The sequence below is a fragment of the Musa acuminata genome, chromosome BXJ2-2 (genome assembly GCF_036884655.1).
Source record: "Musa acuminata AAA Group cultivar baxijiao chromosome BXJ2-2, Cavendish_Baxijiao_AAA, whole genome shotgun sequence".
Classification (NCBI taxonomy): Eukaryota; Viridiplantae; Streptophyta; class Magnoliopsida; order Zingiberales; family Musaceae; genus Musa; species Musa acuminata.
In genome coordinates this window covers 28,187,794-28,204,996 of record NC_088339.1, presented here as the reverse complement: position 1 = coordinate 28,204,996, position 17,203 = coordinate 28,187,794, and the positions used below count along the sequence as shown (strand labels likewise).

At 44.6% G+C, this 17,203-nt stretch overlaps 2 protein-coding genes and 1 pseudogene across 2 annotated transcripts; 1 reads left to right on the top strand and 2 right to left on the bottom strand.

Moving 5' to 3' along the window:
• Positions 1-4,012: 4,012 nt before the first annotated feature.
• On the bottom strand, positions 4,013-4,934 carry LOC135605008 (CSC1-like protein ERD4). The gene is made up of 2 exons (XM_065094677.1): positions 4,818-4,934; positions 4,013-4,734 (listed from the first exon to the last, which is right to left on the bottom strand). Exons 1-2 carry the CDS (start codon positions 4,824-4,826, stop codon positions 4,351-4,353), a joined length of 393 nt encoding a protein of 130 aa, XP_064950749.1. The 5' UTR covers positions 4,827-4,934; the 3' UTR covers positions 4,013-4,350.
• A 1,908-nt stretch (positions 4,935-6,842) lies between these two features.
• LOC103975667 (protein kinase PINOID-like) lies at positions 6,843-9,378 on the bottom strand. Its single transcript, XM_009390692.3, has 2 exons — positions 7,941-9,378; positions 6,843-7,867 (listed from the first exon to the last, which is right to left on the bottom strand). The coding sequence occupies exons 1-2, from the start codon at positions 8,546-8,548 to the stop codon at positions 7,147-7,149; spliced, it is 1,329 nt and encodes a 442-aa protein (XP_009388967.2). The 5' UTR covers positions 8,549-9,378; the 3' UTR covers positions 6,843-7,146.
• Positions 9,379-10,238: 860 nt separating this feature from the next.
• LOC135605007 (pentatricopeptide repeat-containing protein At5g64320, mitochondrial-like) lies at positions 10,239-14,177 on the top strand (annotated as a pseudogene).
• The last annotated feature ends 3,026 nt before the right edge of the window (positions 14,178-17,203 follow it).

The window sequence follows — 17,203 nt, the reverse complement described above, 5'->3', positions numbered from 1 at the left end:
TATGCATGGGCCACCAAGTCAATCAGCTACATTAGGCAATGGCCTACCCATCTTGGATAAAGGAGGGGTCGACACTCGACCTCCCTACCTTAGATACTCTTTCCCTTGTATTTATTGCCGTAGCGAATTTATTTCATGTCAGTTGGGTTTTTCTGACTCGCATGCCTTAGACATATTTTTCTTTATATTTTTTTTATCGTGGCGAGTTTCTTCTCATGGAATTGGATTTTTTTTCGACTTATAAGCCCTGGACACATTTAACATTGTGCATCATGCTATGATGAGTTTCTTCTAATGTAAGTTGGGTTTCTCGACTCATGTGTCTTGGTTATATTTTGCCTTATATCATTTATTATGGTGGGTTTTCTTCTTATGTGGGTCGAGTTTTCCTAACTCGCTCATCGGCTACATTTTGCATTGTCTCCTACTATGATAGGTTTCTTTTTACGTGGGTCTGGTTTTTCCGACTCATGCACCTTAGGCACACTTAGCCTTATACCTCCTGTTGTTATAGGTTTTCTCTTACCCGGGTTGAGTTTTCCTAATTCATGCATCTTGGGTATATTTTACATTGTGCCTCTCATCATGACAAGTTTCTTCTTATGCGGGTTGGGTTTTCTTAACTGAGACGCTTTGAGCATATTTTGGTTTATGTCTCCCGCCTTAGCAAGTTTCTTCTTATGTGGGTCGAGTTTTCTCGACTCATATGCCTTGGACATATTTTGTCTTATACCTCCTATTGTGACGGATTTCTTTTATGTTTTTCGAGATGGTATTAGTATATCAATTACTTTTACACTTTCTCGACTCATATGCTTGTAGCATCACCATTACGTCACAACCCTTCTTGATTGAATATGAGACACTAGATTCATTATTTATCAATGGTCCCTCATAATTGACAATATCTACGAGGAGGTGGAGGAGCTAAAGAGGGAGAGGGGATACCCAATGCTTGTCAGGCAAAGGCTTGAGGAGTCGAGCTAGCGAGGTAGCTAGAAGAGATCGAGCAATGCCTCGCTGATTACACCGAACAGTTGAAGGTGGTCTAAAGCAACAACCGGAACATAGAGGACAAGCTACTATGACTTACCCAAGAGCTAGGTTCGATGAGGGCATACAACTTTGAGTTTGTCACACAAGTTGCCATGGGTCATGAGTATAATCGAATATATTTAAGGTCTGAATGGAGGCTGAGAGAAGTATGATAGTGAGATATCGGGAGGAAATGATTATCGACTACAATGCCCTTATCGGGTTTAGGAAGGTTATAGAGTGGTTGGGGGTTGCCTCTTGTCAGTATTGGTACTATATCACCTTAGCTTGTTTCAAGGTGAGGTACCTCGAGATGGAGATTGAGAATGATCAATTCATCGAGTGTTCCGATGATCAAAATATTTCGATGGCTACTGAAATATCTTTTAATGATGATCTTTACTCACAATCTTGCCCAGATGCTTAGTCAGTTATCTTATGATGTATTGGTCTTTATTGAGTTATTAGGTTTATCTACCTAACTCAGTTCTTATGTCCTTTCCTTGTTGCATCGTTGGGCTTGTTTGCCTAGCTAGTCTCAATCCCGATAGATCGATGTCTCATTTTAGATGTAGAGGCCAAATTGAGTTGATATTGTCTTTTTAAGCAATGAAACTTTATTTCTTCAACTTGTAACGCATACACCTTAAAAATACTCTTTTTTATTTTTCTAATTAAAGCTAAAAACATGAAAGATCGACACTCAGAGTATAGTCACCTTGACCTGACTTAGGGGTAGAATTTCTTTAAATTTATAATATGTCGTGTCTTTGATAACACCATCAATGTATCGTCCTAAGGTGATAGGTTTCATCTTGGATGACTCTGATGATTCGATATGGCTCTTCCTAGTTTGTCACTAGCTTATTTTGGGATTTAGTTGGATTGTTGACTTCAACTTTCCAAAGCACCAAGTCTCATAGTTCAACACCTTGTGGGTGAATACCTTGGTTGTAAAATTTGACTGTCGCTTTTGTATATCTTAGTGCCCTTAGGTGTGCTTTTGCTCTGGCCTCACTAATTAAGTTAAGTCCGTCCTGAAGTCATTCAAAGATTTTCTTATTAAAATTCTTAGCTCGAAGTGTTAGAAAGACTATCTCAGGTGGCAAGATAATCTCAGGGCTGAATGCTAAATTGAATAACGATTCTCTCGACCATGTCTTAGGTATTATTCGGAAGGCCTACAAGATATTTGATAGCTCATCTACTTAAGTATCTTTTACTCTAATGACCCGCTTCTTAAACCATTTGAGAATGACTCAGTTGGTAACCTCGAAGAGACTATTGGTCTAGCCTCCGTCCTCACCCTCCTTCTAGCACCAAACGTGGTCCAAATTTATATACGCAAGATTGTCCAAGGCAAGGTTCGCAATACCGTATCGTACCGGTATTTCGACCTAGGCTCGGTACCGGTACGATACGGTGTACCGAGCGGTACACCCAGGTGTACCGAGCACTGTAGCACTGCTACAGTATAGTGCTACAGTGTACTTGTGCACTGTAGCACTGTTACAGTGCACTGCAACAGTGCACTGTACTACTATAGTGCGGATCGGTACCGGGTGATCCGCGTACCGCTGGCCTGTCGGACCGGTACGTACCACCCGTACCGGGCGATACGATTCGGTACGACAAACACTGGTCCAAGGTACCTCCAAGGTAAAAATTTAACTCCTAAGAGGACACATGTATAAAGATCAAGGTCGAGAGAGATTTCTTAACTCGATCTATTTGACATCTAAGTTAGTAACCCACGATAAACGAGTGTTATCAAAAGGTAATTCTCCTTTTTTTTTATTATATTAAAGATAAATTTTTATACTTTATCGTAAAGAAATAAAATATTTCATGAAATATTATATAAGGAAGTAACCTCTAACTACCTCTGACAATCTCCCTTTGATCTTTTGTCCATGTGAGTGATAAGGGAGGTAACTTACTTTTGCATGTCTTGAACCCTTGTCCACGTAGACAGATAAGTGTACGGTCTTCTCTTTCGAATCTGAACACCACATGTAATGTAATATATATATATATATATATATATTAGCTTACACGGCCTCAATAATGCCGGATCAAATAATTACACGAAAATTTTAGTGGCAGATTGCACGCATTTGTACTTGGCGGATACATACTGCGTTCATGCTACACACCGGTGTTCTTTGAGGCACAAAAGAAACGTGTTGCCGCCAAGCGGAGGACAACTTCATTGAACTGATGTGCATCTCAGTCAACGTGATTGAGCATGTACAACCTGTTTGACCTCCTCGAGCTTCCTTGATCTAAAGCATGGTGGAATATAAGCCTCGTATATGGACACCATGTCTGGGGTTTCGCCTCCATTCCTGCACGCTGCTTCAAGAGAAGTGCAGTGGAAGGAGACGCAGAAACGCTTCTCGAATAAATAACCATATGTCAAGGAGATTAAGATCAAGGGAGTAAGAAGAGGACCGAAATAGAACTTCTTCCATGCCACAATGTATCCTATCATGATAGATGATGAGTGTGGCGACCACAGACTCCCTTTGCTCTCGTACTTGGGGATCTAAACCCTCAGCACCTGCAAATCTTCCATGATGTTATATCCTTCTTGCTCTATCAGAGATCATGGCACAAGCAAGAAGAGCAAGGTTCACTCACCTGATTCCTTGTGATGAGCCATCCGAGGCCAAAGTATACAGCACCAAATGGAATGATCATGGGAGCTGCCACTGAGTAGCAGAGGACGAGTGTGATGACAAGCATGTCACTGGGAAGTCTAGAAGCATAGCCGAGGTCACCTGGTGGCACTTCAGCTTTGGTCTTGCAGAGGAACTTCTTCTTGAAGTGGAAGATGATCAAGGGGAACAAGCGTGAGATTTCGAGCCCATTGCAAATGAAGAATCTGGGAAAACCAATCAGATGGATGCATCAGAATTTTTGCAGAACGTATCATTGATCAAGTAAAAAAAAGTTAAGTGCATCATACTTCAGAGAAATAAATGTGATGAAGAAGTTGGAATTTCTGGGCACGGTCAACCCGAGCAATGGCATAAACTGGTCAGAAGGTTGATCGATGAAGCCCTGCAGAGCATCTAAAAACGTCCCCCATACTCTAAATCCAAGGAAGACATCGAACACAACGAAGTATAAATACTTCTTGATGCCAGCTCTTACTGCTTGGCTTTCAGAAGGGAGCCCCTCTTTCTTGGATAGGAAAGCCCCCAGACCTGCCCATACCGCTGCTGGACAATTGTAGTTAAACAAGCCGACGATTGCAACTGGAATCATGAAGAAGCGTACTGTGAGGAAGACAATCCCATGTATAACAGATTATCTTGTCTGTATCTGGCTGCAGTTCTTCGGCAGATTTGCCCGGAGCAACTGGCGTGGCTCAGCAGCTTCAGTCACAGTCCATGTACCGGTCTTCTGCGCATGAATGGTTTGGGAGGCAAAAACTGCAGCAACCCTGCTGTTGAAGAAGACCAGGGCTGCAGCTTCTTGTTTCTCTCTGAGAGTGATCTGTTGTTCAGCTTCGAACTTGGGAAGCAGTTCCTTTATCTTCTTGTTACAGTGATCGATGGGATCCAATTTTGCGCTCACAACACCCAGGAAGCCAGTTCTGTAGGTGTGCCCCCTGCCGGACTCTGCAAGCACTCCTTCAGCACGAGCAAGCTTCTTCCTGCATTCTTCTTTCACCTTCCAGATTTTGTTAACCTAAAAGGGCAGAAAGCAAGAGCTGATCATTGTGTGCAGGTTGAAGTCTGGGCGTGCAAGAAGCAGGAAAAGAGATTGGCTACCTGTTGCATGGTTTCGTCTGTAACCAAGAGAACACAAGCATCAACTCGGCGAAGACGAGGAAGTACACCCCCAGCGACGCCAAGAAGGAGACGAATTCCATGGCTGCCCGCTTTCCTTATTGCTGCAAACTCCCGTCATCCCTCGCCTCTCTTTCTCTGTTTATATGTCCAAGCCGTAGGTTGACTTCCTTGCTCCACGATGCCCGCGCGACGAAGGACGATGAACTCCACACGTCAGGAAAACTATCCTCTTGCGGGCCTACGAGCAGAGTGGTTTTACGTTGACTGTGACCTGTTACGTCCATGCTTTCAGTTCTTACCGCACATCGTTTTCTCTGCAAATGGGGTTGGGAGAGAATTCTTGAGATATCCAATAAATGCAAAAGTTTAATCCACCCGTTGAAGGTCAAAACATTTCCAGCTCAACATGCATTACTTAAGGCACCAGTCATAGAACTGCTCCTCCCTTCTTTCGGTGCCTTGCCGCAGTCGTCGCCGCCACCGAGGTCTGCCTGCGAACGCTGCCGCAGCAAGCCGACGTCGGCCTCGGCTGACTCCCGCTCACCGTTGGTCGAGATCACGTCACCGCAGGCGATGCCCCTGGCGGGCTCCACCGTCGATCATCAGGTGGTCGCCGTCTTCATCTCTCGCATCTTTGGTTTTCAAAGGGAGGTCCTAAAGGTCAAGCTAGAGCGTGATGTGCTAGTCTATGCTACTGCATATAGGTCGACCTTTGCAAGCTTAGAACCCTACAAATGGCTGCTTGCTCGAATCCGTCAACTGCTGACGAGAGGATCACACGGCAGTCTTCTTGTTTGTACTCGAAGGATCTGCTGGAGACGACGAAAGGTGGTGGCAACACGCAAATGAGGTATCTTGGAACTCGAACAGGATTTTGGTGGATAAACTGGCACAATAATTTGACCATCAATTAAGATTTACGATTCGCCTACCAATTATCAGACTTTCACAGAGTACAATTGGCAGCTTTGCAATTATTATCCTTGCATAAAGAGCCCTGCCGCAGCAGAACCTACTGCTGCACCCTCATCACGCTTTTGCTTTACGTCGTCCATAATTGCGTACATTTACTTCCCTTTGTTCCGCACCCCATGCAAAAAGGACTCCGACCAACACACAATAAGAAATCCTGATCTAATGCGACACCCTTTTCGAACTTAAAAGAGACACCGGCACGTGAGCCATCAGTCACAGGCAGCGGGACCCATTGCATGCAATGCCACGCCACCAAACGTTCACCCCAGAGGTAAACTTTCCGGCGTCATCGGACCACCACCTTTTCTGTTCCCAGGCCATCGCTTCACATCAAAGGTGGCAGTACTCTCTCTCTCTAGGTGCTTCGGCCTATTTAATATTTATTTACGTAGCCGTCACGTACCTACGAACGTAAGGACTCCTCATCCAGGTATTTATGACGAGAGAGAGAGAGGGACCTGAAGGCCTTTGTGATGTGAGAGGCCTGTGACTTATCACTGGTGCATGCACCCATCAGAGGACTGCTTCGTGTCTGCCCTTCTCCACGTCCAATCTTTGTCTCACGTAAAAACGATGAGATTAGTATCTTAATTAGCAACTGTTGTGTTATCGATATATAATAGTAGAGGGAGAAAGAAAGATGGGATGGCACGTCCCACCCAGGTCGCGGTCGGGGTCCGGCAGGCGGCACGTGTGGGGCCTCACCCTCACATGCACGAGACGTGGCCGACCCACGTGTCAGGTCGGCCGAAATACGACGCACGTGACGCCGACATGCGTCCGGTCCGACTCAGGCGTCTCGATCGGGCCACCGATGATTCACGTAGTCGGCAACCATTGATAGGTTCGGCTCGAGCAAAAGCCATTTAAACAGGTACTAAATTTGGTATTTCCTCCGTGTTAAGCCACGTGGTCAGACTCCTCAACATGGCTCGGATCCCAAAGCACCACTGGCTTGGCAGATTAGGCACGTATGGCCCCACGTACTGATCAAGCCACCATCGCATGATGTGATGGGAAATTGCGATGTCACAAGTAATGCATATTACAACAAAATAATTGTATCCAACAGCATCGAATATATATATATGTATAAATATATATATAAGCAGAGATATGTGATATTGCAAGACGCATATTGCACAACTGTATACACCTATAACACATCCTAGGCCTACACGAGTTAATCCATAATTCCCCTTCTTCCCTTCAAAAAACTTGTGCGACAACGGAAGGGGGAGGAGGGTGCAATCTGTGCTTGAACAAAACCACGCGTGTCAGCTCTGCCCTGGTGGTCTTTCGAAGGGACCCACAAAAAAGGACAGTGGTCCAATTAGAAGTAGTCGAACCGGTCCGGTTTGCGACGCTCCTTGGCCGAGGCGGACCGGACTAGGCCGGGGATGACCGGGGGGCGGTGGGAGCGCATGAGGGCGAAGTTGAGGCCTTTGAAGAAGGGGTGTGCTTTGACCTCGGCGGAGCCGCCGCGCGAGCCAAGGCGGGCGGCTGGGTCTTTCAGGAGCAGACAGGTGATCAGGTCCCTCGCCGCTGAAGAGGAGCACGAGGAGGAGGAAGGGGGGAAGGTCAGCGGCTGCTTCACGATGTTCCGGAGCGTTGACTCATTGTTTGACCCCGCAAAGGGTGTTCGGCTGTAGAGCAGCTCGTAGAGGAGGACGCCGAAGGCCCACCAGTCGACGGCGCTGCCGTGGTGCCGGCCGGAGGCCACCTCCGGAGCGACGTACTCATGGGTCCCCACGAAGGAGCCCGACCGGGCGCTGATCGGCTCCGCTACGAACCGCCGGCACGCCCCGCTAGTGCGGGCAGGCCTCCGTGCCAGGAAGGGGATGCAGGAGAAGTCGTCACCGAAGGCTGCCTCGTCAGCGGCGTCGAATTGTTCGAGGGTGGGGGAGGCGGTGGACTCGAGGGAGAGGTCGAAGTCGGAAAGCATGATGTGGCCGTCGGAGCGGATGAGTATGTTCTCGGGCTTGAGGTCGCGGTAGACGATGCCAAGCATGTGGAGGTACTCCAGCGCAAGCAGCACCTCCGCCGCGTAGAACCTGCAGACGAATCGAAATCAGCGCCAAAACAATGCAAACATATGGTGGCGGCGACCGTGCAAGGGGTGCAGACCTGGTGGCCGCAACGGAGAAGCGGAGGCGGGGCTGGCGGTGGCGGAGCGTGTGGAGGTCGCCGCCACTGCAGTACTCCATCACCACGCAAGAGTAATGCGGGGACGCGTCGAAGTCGGCGTAGAGCGTGGGAAGAAAGGGGTGGTCGAGGACCCGCAGGATCCTCTTCTCGGTCGCCGCTCTCTCGAGCTTGTTCTTTTTCGCCAGCGCCAGCTTGTCCACCACCTTCATCGCGTAAACGCACGCCGAGGCTTCCTCGCGGAGGCGACAGAGGTAGACGGTGCCGATGTCGCCGCTCCCAATGCGGCGGACGATCTTGAAGTCCCGGGGGCCAAGATTGGCGTGTAGGCCGGCGGAGTTCCGCGACCGAATGGCCGCCCAAGAGGGATCCGACCAGCGGTGGGGCTTGGCGGGCAGCCGCCAGGCGGCGAGGGGGCGGTCGCCAGACGGGAGCTCGAGAGCCGCCGCTGCCGCCACGCCGTCGAAGGAGAGGCGGGAGAAGCTACTGTGGCGGTCATCGCAGCTGCCGCCGCTGCTGCTCATTGAGCTCTGGCTGGAATTCAGCGCTTCCGAGCCGATCTCGCCGTCGGAGTACATCGGCAAATCCATCCTAAGCTCCGCCACTTCCGATTCGCAGATCCTTATATGGCGAGCAAACGCAAAGGAGGAGGAAAAATCCAATCTTTTTCAACACCGGAACAGGGGAACACAAGAAAAACCCGGTAAAAGAGAACCCTTCTCTGGATCTTTCTCTGGACAACCCAAACGATTCTCGTCAACAGATGAGCAGCGATTCGCCGAATCCCAAAAGCAGTGAAGAAAAGCCGCAATTCTAGTCTACGCCGCTCCAGTGGCTCTCTAGAACAAGAAAGAAACAAGGGAGTCAAAAGAGCTCCGAATCGTTCGGTCTTCCTTCGCCGACCTTCTTTCTCGCCCACATACTTCGAATCCGACACAGGGACGCAGAGCAGGCAACGCACCAAAACTCCGTTTCCCTTCAACCTCCCAACCAAAAGTGGAAAACAGCAGCGACTCTTAGTCAACAAAAGAACACCAACGAAGCTAAGAATCACGAATCCGCCATCGGAGAACCTCCGATGCCGTCACTCACCCCACTCTCCTCCTCCTCCTCCGGTTGCTTGGAGAAGTGACGGCCGAGCTATTTATGCCAGCGGCCAGCACGCGACATTTCCCGTTTCAAAAAGCATCTGTTACGCGACGCTTTCCGTAACAGCAGTGAGGGAGTGGCAACATGGAGAATACCACCGAGCGTAGGGTTAACGAGAGTAGAAGAACGTCGCAGGTGACGCGGACGTATGCATGCAAAAGATGCGTACGATAGCATCGGCAGGCGTAGGGGCAAAACCGTGATTTGGAGGAGCTAGAGAGAGAGAGAGAGAGAGAGAGAGAGAGCGAGAGAGGTGCAGTACAATAAATATCGGAGGGTAGCAATAAAAGAGGGGGAGGAACACATTCTTAATCCATGACAATGTTGGCATCACTTTTGTAGATGCAGCAGCCAGTCAAAGAGAGTGCATTATAGTAAGAGGAGAGTGGAGTTGGAAATCTAACTCATGTTCAAATTAATCCAAAGTTGTTCTTGGGAACAAATGATGATTACTAATGTGTTTATTTACATTGACATAATATTTGGACTAGAAAAGGTAACAGTGAGCTCTCTATGAGTAGCATTTATAATAGTCACCATAACTTGAGTTGCATGTATTAACTTTTGCAAACTTTTTCCTGTTTTATTGGACAACATCTTAAGTTTGGGTGACATTAGGATTCTTGATGATTTGCCCCATTAATAGCATGGTTTACTTTGAGAGACAAGGTGGTTTCCCATCAATGATAGGCTACTCTTTTTGGTAACATAGGGGACCTTATAATCACAAGCCTTTTGACACCAAGAACACTGTGTTAGACTTGGATACATGGGAAAAAAAAATTGCTTTTCAAAAAATTCATATATCCAAAGTTAGTGATTTCACATTTCTCTCTAAAATTATGTTTAGGATATTAATTCATGTAATTTTAATGAGCCAAATTATCAATCATCTCATCACATCTAATTATGATAATTTAAATAATAAAAAATATAATTGTATTTAGTAATGTCATTATGTCATCATCTCTATTACTATTATGTTACCACTATTGATATTAGTATTTTAATTTTAATTTTTTTTTTATCTTTTGTGTTCTAATATGGAAAAATGAATTGGAGAAGAAGCAATATATATATATATATATATAATTATAATTTGAAGGCCTCTCAAAATGCCACTCGAAGTAATGCTTAGCGCCAAACAGTGGGAAACACAGGGACAAGCGTCACATGTCCTCTTCATCCTGGCTTGGATTGGCGGACAGCATCCCACGTTGTGGCTGTGCCACCGACCGCCTGTGACCCACGGCCATGTGCGGCGGCAGCAAGCGGCACGGCGTATGCATTAAGCTGCTGGCCCCTCCTCCACTGACCGCCGCAGGAGCCCATATGGGGGATCGATGTCTTGATGACTGAGATATGCTCCTCCTTTTTGTGCTGTCATGGGATGATGCTATAAGATGTGTCAGGGCAGCCAAGTATGTGAAGGCCGAGCTGTTCGCGCAAATGCCAGGCAAAAGTACACCATGTGGGGATCCACGCCGCTGCCCCCCTCATCGCCAAAGGGGATGGCAACAACTCATCCGAAAGGTGCTTGTTGGTTTGCCCAAACACGGGGTTGCAGCTCCCATAATACCTGTTACCAGCTGAGATGCTGAAACGACGCTGAACATAATGGTTGCTTTTATCATTCCAAGCAATCCCTTCCGGAGTTGAAACTGTGGGTAAGATTTGGAGAACCTACTATTGCTATTATATGTTGAATCTTGTCAACTGGCTTAATGGTGTTGAATCATGGCCTCCATATGCTGTTTCTTATGGGCCAACTAAGAGTCTTTCACTGCCACTCCTGATGATGACATGCGGTGAGAATTAGTACAATGTAGTTCGTAGAAGATTGACTTTGTTCTGTCATGATTAGCATCTAAAAGGAAGAGGATTTAGATCAGAAATTTCTCTTCAACAGGAATGGCCTTCAACATCAACCACTAAACCTTCATACTGAAATGTTAGTAATTTTCAAAGATGCTCCATATATTTGTTAGGAAATGTCCACCTGTTATTGCAAAAGAGGAATAACTACATAACCTGTAATAGTAACATTATGCATTTATGCCAAAGTTAAATGCAGGAAATATTTGATTGGAATGTTAAGTCTTTGCTTAGGAAGCTATTATTTCTTGTCCATGTAGTTCAAGTGCTGAAAGCCTCTCTAATCATGCTTTACAGACAGATTCAGTATAATGAACTCCTCAAGGAGGTCACTTACAAATCTTTCAGAAGGAGATATCAGTAAAATTGAAAAGTAGCTGATGAAAGTTTGATGGTTGTGCTTCTCATAAGAATCTAACTTCATTGTTTGATACTCTGTGAAAACCTAATTTAGATCAATCTTAATTGTAAGTTCTGACTAGAAATTGAACTTGTCTTTGACTCAGTTGATCGGAAGTTGCTGGAGACAATGATTAGGTGAGGCTATTTTGGAAGCCATGTACCATGTATATCACTTTCAGTCTCAAAAAATCTTCCTCCAATTGGTTTCAAAACTAGATGACATGCTGTGGAATAATGTTGCCAGCCATGTTCATCTCAAGCACTTGGTGCCACTAAGCTTCTCCAGTAATTAGTTTGCACAGCTAGAGCCTATTCAGAAGCTTTTTGATGAGCCACAGGGTTTGCTCATTTGATGGTCTCATACAGCTGAGCAGTAAAGCTCAGAAGTGGCTCTGGACCGAACCTTTGCATTTGCAACACTGTGATCCATGTGCAGAAGGCTTTGAGGTTCTTGGACCAAATGCAGCAGCTGGGGCTGCTTCTAGGTGCTCGCCTATAATTGCTTGATAAAGGGGCTTTCTGATGCCAACAGGACTTTGAAAATTATCAGGAAGATGTCTTTTAAGGGTTGCCCACCATGCAGGATCAGCTATTGCATATCAAGAAAAGAGTGGGAAGGTCAGAGAGTTGCTAGAGAAGAAAAAGTGAGGCTAATCCATTTCCTGACCAGATCAGTACTTTGATTCATGTTCTGCAGAGGAAAAAGGTTTCATTTGATAAAGTTAGTCATAATGCAAATTGTCTGGCTGCGAAGATGGAGGAGGCTATAAAAGTTGTGCATAAGATATTAGCAAGGGTCTGTCTTCCAGATTCTGTGACATTTAGTGCGGTGGTCAATGGATTTTGCCACACAGGGAAGATAGATTACTCAAGAAAAATGCAGAGGCACATGCAAAAGAATGGCTGCAAGCCCATTACTGTCACATACAACTTCCTTGCTAAATGGACTCTGCAGAATTGGATCCTCATCAGAGGCACTGGAAATGTTGAACAGGAGTGAAGAAGAGTGGTGGACTCCCAGTGTTGTGGCAGACAGTCTTGTTATGCATGGAAGCAGGCACGGGGAAAACTTGAAGGTGGCTTGTGATTTGGTCATCTAGATACCAGGGTATAATTTCTTCTTTTCCACTATGGTTGAGATGACTTAGCTATTCATGCATTCTGCAGGTAGCTTAGTGAGTTTGTAACTCACACAATTATTGTTGATGCAGCATTGGGAAAGAAAGTCTAACTTGAAAAAGCAACTGAACTTGCCAAGAAAAGGCTCTGCAGGGGTTTAACTCCTATGCCTGTTACTTGCAGGATGGTTATTCACAGATACTATGAGAAAGGTAGATGGAAGGAAGAAGTTCAGATCTGCATTCAAGCAAGTAATTGGGAAGCTTTGCATGTTTGGTAAACTCAAAATTGCTTGTAAGGTCTTTGACAAGGTTTTGAGGGTAGCTTCAATGTTAGACACCTATACATGCCAAATTTTGATGGAAAGCAATATGAAGAAAGGCATTTCATCAGTCATATAATCTGGCCTGCAGAATGTTCCACAGGAACTCGTTACCTGATGTGAAGCTGCGTCAAAAAGTTAGCAACTAGCTAATTGCAGGACATTTGGATGAGGGAGCAAGGCTTCTGATTAAGTCTGTCGAGAGAGGTTAAGCATACCTCATCATCAGGAATATTTCTCTGCCATCTTTGATTCAAGAGGTTCTCACTGGTGTCATGCTTAAAGAATCAGCAGCCTCAAAATGAAGAATTCGGTTTCTGGAGGTCAGGGGATGGATACAGATTTTGCACAATATAAAAATCCAGAGTTCATAATTCATCATCGTGTGTTTGATACATATCATTCATCATGGGTCAAACAAGAACTTGGTTGAGCTCCCATATCCTATTTTACACAGTGCTTGCGTAGACCATCCTAAGGATGCCAGATTTTACTCTTGATTATACCTGTCCAAGGAGCATTGCAGCATGTTACTCATGAACACACCAAGAACTAGTATCTGAATAGTCTTGCATCCATGCATACTCCAGTGATGAGGCAAGTGTAGTTCATTGGAGTTTGTCAATCAACAAAGGCCAAGCCCACATGCCAAAGGTTTTTTATCTCCATGAAATAGCTCTAACAGAAACATGAAGCTCATAAGCCATCACAAATTGCACCTCATGGGAGATTCTTTCTTGTTGCAGCACAACAGCTGTTGTTGAACTGTTCTCACAAAGTATGTGACTGACATTGTGATATAGATTCATGCCAATCACAGCATTCTCTTTCAGCAAAAAGGTTAGTATATAGTGCAAGAGACTTTTGCTCACTGTGGGGTTTGAGGACGATCAGCAAGTGTTCAGATGTTATTTTCGTGATCCGAACTATGGTCATCCACACTAAGCACACAATACTAGAACAAGAACAGAAACAGACGAATCCACATATCAGATCTTATGATTTATATCCACATCAAGAGCATGCTTAGTGGAAGCAAGGAACATGGCAGACCGGCTCGGAGGTTCGAGGGATTGCATATCTACCACACTGCAGGCTGTCTGGTATCTCATACAAGTGCATCTCCACCTTTCCAAAACCCTTAATGGCTACTTTTGACTTGGCATGCATGTAATCAAGTGAATTCAAACCGAATTCAACTCTTTCCAAGATTGATCTAAACTTACTCCTAACTTGTCGTCGATGGTCATCTTAACTTGAGCCTAATTTGTGTATCGGTGCATCAAAGAATGCGATTCTGTCGAGACAAAACTCGACGAAATCCGCCTTCGATGCTCAAGTTGAGAACTCGATGTATGATCAATATTTATTCAAGTTGAGGTTCTATTTTAATATCATAATTGCACAACAGTCGGATCAGATTTGAGTATTTCCACAAATTAGTATCATTAGAAAAGGAAAAGGAAGTTACGATCAAACATTCCTCAAGATTCATTAGCATCCATCATTGAAGTACATGGATTACTTGAATAAACGAGTGTGATTCATGCGACAGGGTATCTAATGTTTGTCGATAGAAGGAACAGAATGGTGATGTTAGATCTTTTCGTACAGGTGTCGTCCATCCAAATTACGAAACGTGTCCGAATGCCATCCAACCAAATCCAGACAAGTATCCTTCGTTGAATCTAGCAATTGCCGATTCACCAATCGAAAGCCTTCTAAATTTATGAATCCATGTGCTTCTTCATCTCCATGATCTAATCACTCCTCCCCACCCTAGATTTCATGACCATTAATCTTTTTGGTGTCTCGCTTTGCGTAGGTGCTGCACTATGCCATGCTCTCCTCCGGCAACCACCGGGCTTCCGGCAATGCAATCGTACCTCGTTTCCTTCTCGTCTTGGGCACAGACATCAAGAACACAAAACGAAAAAGAATAACTTTGATCCAACCATCTGTCGGTTTGATTCATAAAAATACATCATCTGAACTTTGAAAAGATTGGGAAACTCTCAATTTTGTTTATTCTTTTATGTGTTATTAAAAAAAACATTTTGGTTTTTCTTAAAGAATGTAAATGACGAATAATGATGATTGCTGGCTGTCAACAATCCCTGGAAGCTAAAATGCTCTTCGCATGTCCCTCATATTCTCATGAACCGCAGTTACATGCGGTGAATGCCGCCGCATTCCTCTGGAGAGAGTTAGAACTGCAATTCTTGTAATATGGAAACAGAGTTTGCGAAGAACATAGAAAGAAACACCAGCGTGCGTCCTTGTGTGTTAGCTTCAAGTTTGGCATTCATCAGGACCATGAAAGAAGCGACTCCATGGATGACAAACAAAGCATCAAGATCATGGAACCTGAGCCATCCATGTGAGAACATGAAGCACTGACCCAGGCCATTTGCTTTTCCTGCAACAAATAGCAACCAGCAGTGCCACCTTGTGCAGTGAAATATTGGTAGCCGCTGTTGCAAGGCCATCACCACCAACTTGAGATCTCCAGTTCCTTATATTGCTGCCCTTCCATGTACATTCCACTAGTGATGTTGCAGAAAGGCTCAAAATTATGGAGTGGGAGCCCCCAGAGTTGGCAGCAAGAGTCCAAGAAGTCACAGATTGCTGTTGCTACAGGTTGATGATTAAAGATGGGAGACAGAGAGACACGTATACATTGTCTCTTCTCAGATCTCTATCACTTTACAGCAGTAATCCTGTTGCCTCACAGCATCACTCGGTGCATGCATGCTCAAGTACGACCAAAAGCCTTCTTCTTCTTCTTCTTCTGCTTCTTCTTCTTTTTCTTCTTCTTCTTCTTCACACACACAAACCTTGTTCTTGAGGATGCGTGAGACTCACCACAAAAAAACTGAGTGGCAATCACTGCTTATGTTTCTTCTTTTGACTGCAGCTAGAAAAGAAGCAAGGAGGTAATATGCTGTCTACAGTCTTTGTTTCTTAGATAAAGAATGGAAGGACAGGTACTCTGTCCATCTCACTTGTTTCTCTCCCTTACTCTTTTCTGACACTCTATGATCATATACTGACCCTACAACCATTTGCTTCTTTGTTAAGAACGAAACTAAAAGATGTGGGTTTGTTTTCCAAGTTGGGATTGATCTGCTCCAAGAAAAGCCTTTGCATGCATGATAACAAGGTAGGTGGAGGGTGAAGCTGATATGATGAGGTCCAGATGAACTTGATCATTTAGATGGATGGAGTTGTTAGAGAATATTGCTGTATATAAAGATACCAAATTACCAAGATTTAGCTGGGCTTATATGAGAAAAAGCTATGTTTAAGGACTTCCTTATGTTCCCATAAAATACTTGTTGTTTTTTAAAACTAAAAAATGATGAAAATCAAAAAGTGGAGAACAGCATAAGGGTGCTTTCATTTTCAGAAGTAACAATTCCCACTTTTAATGTATGAATAATTATGAAATCATAAGAGTTTGTTTTAATATGTTGAAACACAAATGTATTTCAAAATGACACAGCTTGTAATTACTCTGAACATTTCATATTCCCCTTTAACTGTGTAGTTGTCCACATCAGAGAGAAGCCAAACAGTAATCACTAGGAGGATATGTTGCCAGGTCACTGATGACATGTTTGCTGGAGGCTGCAATTTGCTTGTAGGTTGTCTTCTTTGAACACAAGGCAAGCAAAAGTCCCCATCTGATTCACTTGGACAACAAGAAATGCTTAGAAGCTCCCACATTAAAAGAGAAGGAAAAAAGAAACACAATTTCATTAGTAGAAGCAGCACTGATATGTTACTTGTCTTCTTCTTTGATTTCTCAATCATCTACATTACCATTAGATGGATTTACACAGGACAAGGTGAAGCAATACCTGCAGTAAATCTCTCCAAGTGAAACCATAGGAACAGGGATGGTGAGAATGTAAGAGTTCTGAAAGAAGCTTCAAGCTCAATCAATGAGCTGCCAGGAATAGTTCAGCACCTCCAGTGTCTGATACAAATATCCAAGCGGAATGACATCATTGGGCAAGCACCATAATTTTGACCTCCAGGGAGCCTGCACATCACACAAATCTTTCTTACACAGTCCTCTCAACTCATTTCTGAACAGGTAACAAACAGTATCTGATATAATCAATGTCATTCATATGCAGTGTACAGGATCTGATCTCCCCACCTGTTCTATTGTTAGCCAATTATTCCCTCCTATCAGCTTAACCAGAAAAAGACTTCATTGAATAAGCCTCCCTCTCTTTAATTTATTAGAATAAGCCACCATTTTTCCTCTATGGCATTTATTATGCTGAAAACATTGTGAAAAGGAATTCAGAAAAAACTTTTTCTACCAGTTGTGCGATACCCGTCCTCCTACCTTCCTTGTTATTGG

Excerpts from the sequence above, each read along its gene's own strand:
- LOC103975667 (XM_009390692.3), bottom strand. The coding sequence starts at position 8,548 with ATGGATTTGCCGATGTACTCCGACGGCGAGATCGGCTCGGAAGCGCTG. Across the intron at positions 7,868-7,940 it reads TTCTCCGTTGCGGCCACCAG|GTTCTACGCGGCGGAGGTGC; the intron begins GTCTGCACCCCT and ends ATTCGTCTGCAG.